The 7,104-nt window shown below is 46.4% G+C and overlaps 2 protein-coding genes across 2 annotated transcripts; both read left to right on the top strand.

Annotated features, from left to right (window-relative positions):
- The first annotated feature begins 483 nt into the window (after nucleotides 1-483).
- On the top strand, nucleotides 484-1,383 carry FFAR1 (free fatty acid receptor 1). Its single transcript, XM_044671227.1, has one exon. It carries the CDS (start codon nucleotides 484-486, stop codon nucleotides 1,381-1,383), a length of 900 nt encoding a protein of 299 aa, XP_044527162.1.
- Nucleotides 1,384-3,072: 1,689 nt separating this feature from the next.
- Nucleotides 3,073-4,047, top strand: FFAR3 (free fatty acid receptor 3). Its single transcript, XM_044671183.1, has one exon. It carries the CDS (start codon nucleotides 3,073-3,075, stop codon nucleotides 4,045-4,047), a length of 975 nt encoding a protein of 324 aa, XP_044527118.1.
- Nucleotides 4,048-7,104: the final 3,057 nt, after the last annotated feature.

Raw genomic sequence — 7,104 nt, forward strand, 5'->3', positions numbered from 1 at the left:
TCCAGGGTCCCTCTCCTCCACTTTCCTAGCTGTCCTCTGGGCAATCAACTGGGAAAAGCAATCAGCTCCCAAAAGCTTCTTTTCAGATGAAGTTCCAGGTGAATATTCACAGCTACCTTCTGTCTCCTTATTGCTCAGGTGAAGTCCCAGCTGCCAGGAACCTGAATTGGGAGCGGGTCCGGGCTATACCCAGGATTATGCCTGGCTTTGTCTCTAACTGGAAGCCAAGATGAACATACTCTTGACTCAGGCTTTTCCATGCCTTTGACTGCATTTAGCTGAGATGATTGAGGCTGTTTTGTACTTCTGTGGTGGCTTGGCTTAGAATCATGCAGACCCATTTTATCCTGAGACGTGAATTCTTCTCTTCATTTTAAAGACCAGAAGCTGAGGTCCAGAAAGTCTAATTGGTTCCCCAGGCCATTCAGGAAGGGCTGGTGGAGGTGAGGCCACTAGGATCCCATTCTCCTGCCTCTCAGCACCATGGACTTCCCCCCACAGCTATCTTTTGCTCTCTATGCTGCTGCCTTTACACTGGGTCTTCCTCTCAATGTCATCCTTCTCAGTGAGGCTGTGTCCCATGCACGGCTCCGCCTCACCCCAAGCCTTGTCTATATCCTCCATCTGGCCTGTTCTGACCTGCTACTGGCTGCCTCCTTACCCCTAAAAGCAGCTGAGGCCCTAGCAGAGGGAGCCTGGCCTCTCCCAGCTTCACTGTGCAGAGTCTTTGCCTTGACACATTTAGTACTACTCTATGCTGGAGGTTGCTTCCTGGCTGCCCTCAGTGCTGGCCGCTACCTTGGGGCAGCTTTTCCATTGGGATACCAAGCTGCTCGGAGGCCTCGTTATTCCTGGGGTGTATGTGTGGCGATCTGGGGGCTGCTCCTTTTCCACTTGGGGCTGGTGTTTGGACTGGAAATTCAGGAAGGCCCAGAGGACAACCGTACAAACTCCTTGGGAATGACCATTCCAATCAACGGCTCCACCATCTGTCTGGAAGCTTGGGACCCAATCTGGTCTGGCCCTGCCCATCTCAGTATTTCCCTTCTACTTTTTTTTCTTCCTTTGACCATCACTGCCTTCTCTTACATGGGCTGCCTGCGGGCCCTGGTCCACTCGGGCCTGAGCCGGAGTCGGAAGCTCAGAGCTGCCCGAGTGGCTGGAGGGGCACTGCTCACTCTATTACTCTGTCTGGGACCCTACAATATTTCCCATGTGGCCAGCTTTGTGAAACCAGATGCCGGGAGCCAATGGAGGAAGCTTGGGTTGATCATGGGAGCCTGGAGCACTGTACTCAACCCATTGGTGTCAGGGTACCTGGGGAGCAGGGCTGCCAAGAGGGGTGGTACAGTTGGTACTCAAGGTGGGGCAGCCCAGAAATAGTGACCTCTGTGGAGAAAAGCTGTGGGTCAGGAGGGTCCTGGGCATCTCCTCAAGGCAAGAGGGCCTCCCATGTCCTGAGGCACCAGGCCAGAAGGAACTACAGCTCAGCCTCAAGGGGACTCACTGGCTGGCCATTCTTTGTCTGCTCCATGGGAGATCAAGCGTCAGCTTCCTTTCAAATCATGAAGAGCCCACAGAGGAGACAGAGCCCAACAAGCTGGAGAAGAGCCTTTCAGGGAAAGAGGTAACCTTCCCCTTGAGATCATTTGACTGTGACCCCCTCCCCCAGGCCTTTCTTGTTAACCTGAGACACAGACAGAAACTCTTTTGCTTGGTGGCAAGGGAGAGTGAGAAGGGGAGAATGTAGGGGACTGACAGAGAAGAAGATATAGATTCAGAGCCAGGACAGGAGCTGCGGAGGACCCATAGAGTCTGGGCTGGGCCCAAGTGGGCATCCCCTCTCTGAAATTCCAACTACAAGCTTCTAGCCTCCAGATCTGGGGAGCTCCTTACCTTTTCAGGCAGCCCACTTGGACGATTCTAAATGTCAGGAAGTTTTTCCCTTCTGTTGAACCTGTCTGCCTTTTAGCTTCTTCCCCATCCGTCAGAACCAAGAGAAACAGGTACCATCCCTCCTTCCCATGAGAGTCCCTCAAATACCCCAAGAAGGCTCTCATACCCCAACAGTCCATGCCCTCAGGAGAGACTTGGGAATATATGTGTAAATAAATGAATACAGTGTAAACTCAGTGCCCAAGTTGGAAAGTGGGAGAGGATGAGTGTCATTGGGGGAAGAATGTCCTTCTCCTATATGGCCACCAAGGGATAGAACTAAGTGGGCAGGGCAAGATGCCTTGGCTAACACAGGGGAGAGAAGAGGGATGCAATCTCCTGAGAAAAGGTGAAATGGTCTTAAGTTTTCTGCCCTTTTCAAGAAACAAGTGAGAGCACCTGTGACCTGAGCCCCTAAAATGACCCCTTGGAGGAGATTCCCATTTAGGCCACTGATATGCTCCTTCTCCCTGGCCAGGATGGTCTATATTGTTTGAGCTTTGGAATTTGACTGCCTATTTGCATATTTCCAACCCTTATTTTAAGAGATAAATGAACTTCTTGTGTAGCCACTGAACAGTGACCTCACTGCTCAGTGTTTATGGTGCCCAAGAGATAAGTAGCTAGGCGCCCTCCCTGCTCTGACAGTCCTAGCAAAGGGAGAGGACACTCAGATTCTGGAAAGGTGTAGGCTGGGGCTGAGGTGAGTAGGGGAGTTCTTGGGGAGCCCCTGGATAAGGACAGGCCTGGACACTCCTGAGGACTAAGGGTCAGGGGAATGAGAAAAGGGGCCAAGAAAAAGACAGCTGTTCTGATGTCTTGGAGTGAGGAGAGAAGAGGAAGTTTCCATAGAGACAGTTTACAAGGCTAGTAAAGGGAACGGAGGGGGAGGGAGGGCAATGAGGAGCCTAGGAAGCTACAGAAGATCATGGCCCTCTAGGAGCATAGGTTTAAAGTTGGAAAGGACTTTCCCTTTTTTCTATTCATGAGGAAACCAAGGTCCAGAGAGGTCAGGAGATTTGTCCATGGTCACACAGCTTGTGTCAAAGGGAGGATTTGAACCCAAGCCATCCATCAGCTACACAGCAGACTCTTCTGCTCTGAATCCTTTTCTCTTTCTCCCCCTCAGAAACCACTATGGACAAACTTGCAGTCGAAGGCTACTTCCCTGGCAGCCACTGGCTCTACTTCTCTGTCTACCTCTTCGTCTTCCTCATTGGCCTTCCTCTCAACATGGTAGCCCTGATTGTCTTTGTAGGTAAACTGAAGCGCCATCCCCTGGCCGTGGATGTTCTTCTACTCAATCTGACCCTCTCTGACTTGCTGCTGCTAGCCTTCCTGCCCATCCGAATGGTGGAGGCAGCCAGCAGCATGTCCTGGCCTCTGCCCTTCATCTTATGCCCACTCTCCGGCTTTCTCTTTTTCACCGCCATCAACCTCAGCTCCCTGATCCTTACGGCTGTGAGTGTGGAACGATTCCTGGGGGTGGCCTACCCTCTGTGGTACAAGACTCAGCCAAGACTTGGTCAAGCTGTTTTGGGCAGTGTGGTCTGTTGGCTCCTGGCGGGTGCCCACTGCAGTGTGGTCTATGTTGCTGAATATTTGGGGGATGCCTACCAGCTCCAATATGCCAATGGGTCTTGCTACCTGGAATTCAGAGAAGACCAGCTGGCCTTCCTACTACCTGTCAGGTTTGAGATAGCAGTGGTTTTCTTTGGAGTCCCATTGGTTCTCACCAGTTGTTGCTATGGTCGAATGGTATGGATCCTGAGCAAGGGGGCCAGCTGGAAGAGGAGAAAAAGGGTAGCAGGACTCACAGTGGCCACGATGTTCAATTTCCTACTCTGCTTTGGCCCTTACCATTCATCTCACATCGTTGGTTATTTCCAGAGTGAGAGTCCAACTTGGCGTGGGTATGCGTTGCTGCTCAGCACCCTCAACTCCTGTGTTGATCCCCTTGTCTTCTATTTTTCTTCATCTGGCTTCCAGAAGAACTTCCACAGGCTGTTCACAAGACTGATGGAACCTGCAGGTCTTGGTAGGGGAAATGCCAGAAATGGGTTGGAAACCCAAAAGAGAAATGGCCAGGAGAAGGAATTGTCTAACTCTTAAAAGTAAGAATATGAAGTCAAGATTACAGAGAGGGAGCAATATATGGGAACTGGAGGGCAAGCTGGGCTCTCTTGGGAAGGAAGACACTGCTGACTTACAAAGTTTCTGCAGCTAGAGGGGCAAAGATAGGCTAGAGTGGGTAAAACATGGGAAATCAGCAGGGAGGGGCTCAGTTGGAAATATAGTTTCCCCAAAGATTTAGGAATGACTTGGCATAGACCAGCCAAAGAAGTTGATTTAAGGGGTCAGTCATAGCCAGCTTTCACAGGAATCTTTTTTAAATTTCCACTTGTGGCAAATATTCATTGTTTCCTAGGACTATTTCTGGGAGGGGGCAGGGTGCTTTTGGGAGGGGTGGTAAAAAGATAAGTACAATAGTAACTTTATAGGTAATAAAATTATTGGTTAACAACAACAGTAACAGTAACTAGAAAACTGTCCAGTGTCCTGGTATTTGGAAAAATGCTATTTCTAGAGATCATTACTGACTTGGGAGGAGGGGGTAGCTCTATATACGCAGGGCCTCATTTCCTCCTGGTGCCTTTGTAGGTGTCCAGGGATGCTGGAGAGAGCCCAGTTCCCCAACATGCTTTTTCCAGGAGTTTCTATTTATTCAATGAAATCAAGATCCCCACTAACCTTTATGTAAAATTATAAAACCTATATTAAACAAATAAACTTGGTGGAGAGAGTAACCAAGAATGATGTCCTTCCTTCCTTTCTCAGTTTCTATATATGATCTAAATTTAAGGGTAGTGGTGGTAGTTTCAGAATAGAAGTTAACTGAGCTTTGAGAGAAGATAAAATGAAGGATTGGGTCTCACAAACCACTTTACAAATGAGAAAGAAAACTATGATAACAAATTATTTGGCAAAATAAGCAAAGAAGGAGTTCTACCAAATTCTTTTTATGACACAGATATGGTGCTGATACCTAAGCCAGGAAGACCAAAAACCGAGAAAGAAAATTACAGAACAATTTTCTTAATGAATATTGAAGCAAAAATCTTAAGTAAAATACTAGCAAGGAGCAGCAATATATCACAAGGATCATTCACTATAACCAAGTGGGATTTATACTAGGAATATAAGGCTAGTTTAATATTAGGAAAACTATCAGTATAATTGATTATATCAATAACCTAACAGAAATCATATGATTATCTCAATAGATGCAGAAAAAGCCTTTAACAAAATACAATACCCATTCTTATTAAAAAAAAACACCAGAAAGACAAAATTGGGACACTAATGCATTATGTCATATTCAAACTCTGGGAGTTGTGAGTCTCACCTTGATTGATAGGTGATGACAGTTGGAGACATCGGAATGTTCCCAGATGCCATGAGGACAAGAGGAAAGGCAGTTGGCTAGAGGATATAAATACCTTGACAGCCATCTGACAGGGACCTTGGCTTTGGACCCTTGGCCTGGAACCCTTAGCCTTGGACATTGATCTCTGATCTTGGAGCATTGACCTGTGGATCTCTGACCGTGGGTCCTCGGGTTCTCTCTGAATTCCCCCTAGATATTTAGACATCTGAACCATCATTAGATATTTAGGTATCCGGGCCTGGGTTGGAACCGGGAAGAGGGAAGGAGAAGAAGCAGAGGGAGGTAAGGGAGATATTTCCTGAAAGCTGTAGAACTGACAAAACAACTGGCAATAAGAAGCTGAGAGGGATCATTGATATCTGTATCAAACAAGCAGATTGCTTTCCCTGGTTTGGCTGTGGCCAAGCTGAGCCAGAGGAGGTGAAGAACAAGAGCTCCAGCGTTACTGAAACAGACTACAGTCCTGAGGGATTAGTGATCATAGCCATTAGTGACAGGATCTCCTATCCCCAATCCGTTCCTGATTATTCCTTTCCCTTATTAATATCTATAGATAAAGTTTATTAAGTACCTTCCTGAGTGATTATTGCATCACAACCCTTGGGGAGGGAGCAACACAATCAGATGAAAACATTATACAAGGCTAATAGAGCCCTATATTAATAATCAATCCAACCCCAGGTGGGACCTGAAAGGGTTACCCATCCACCTGACCTCGCTGTTATCGAGAAGGAACAGTTATCATAACATCCAGCTGAGTGACAGGACTCAGGTATCCCTGCACTAGCTATCAAGGGAATCTAAGGCACAGCTTCCCTGATTAATATACCCCATAATAACTATAATAGTAGACAAAGATACCTTCTTTATAACAATTGTTGGTAGAATTGTGAACTGATCCAATCATTCTGGAGGGCAATTTGAAACTATGCCCAAAGGGCTATAAAACTGTGCATATGTTTTGATCTGGTAATTGTGATAATTAGATTAAGTCTACACTGCCCATCTTTAGATTTAATCACCAAATGTGAGAACTCTAATTCTGGGAGGTCCATAATCCACATGTGCTAGAGTGGGTGACAAATCAGAATCAACTGACTGCCCCCTAGGCAGTACTATGAGAAGTGTCTATTGTGATTGAACATGCAAATTAGTAGGGAGGCAAAGGAAGTGATGCATAAGTGACCCCTTTAAAAGGAGAATGTCCTCAGTTAGCTGGGAGCTTCTGGTGAAGAGGGCAGCTAATGAAGGAGCTCTTCTGGTCTCTGAAGGAGTGTTGAGACCTTGGTGAGACTACTTTAAACATCTTCTTTTGAATTCCATGTGGTGAGTTTAAAGACTGAATCTTCCTGAACTTCTGAAAGTCCATTTTGACTTGAGATTATTCTTAATTGAGGATTGATAATAGTTCACTACTCTGGCGACCATCTTTTAATATATTGAACCCCACCAAAACCCTTTTCCCCCTTACATAATGCCAATACTGGGTCTGTATCCCAAAGAAATAATAAAAAAAGGGAACCACTTGTACAAAAATATTTATAGCTGCACTCTTTGTGGTGGCAAAGAATTGGAAATTGAGGGACTGTCCATCAATTGGGCAATGGCTGAACAAATTGTGGTACATGTTGATAATATTTTACTATAAGAAATGATAAGCAAGATGAATTCAGAAAAAGCTGGAAAGATCTTCAGCAACTGATGCAGAATGACATAAGCAG

Source organism: Gracilinanus agilis, chromosome 3 (assembly GCF_016433145.1).
Source record: "Gracilinanus agilis isolate LMUSP501 chromosome 3, AgileGrace, whole genome shotgun sequence".
Taxonomy (NCBI): domain Eukaryota; kingdom Metazoa; phylum Chordata; class Mammalia; order Didelphimorphia; family Didelphidae; genus Gracilinanus; species Gracilinanus agilis.

Excerpts from the sequence above, each read along its gene's own strand:
- FFAR3 (XM_044671183.1), top strand. The coding sequence starts at position 3,073 with ATGGACAAACTTGCAGTCGAAGGCTACTTCCCTGGCAGCCACTGGCTC.
- FFAR1 (XM_044671227.1), top strand. The coding sequence starts at position 484 with ATGGACTTCCCCCCACAGCTATCTTTTGCTCTCTATGCTGCTGCCTTT.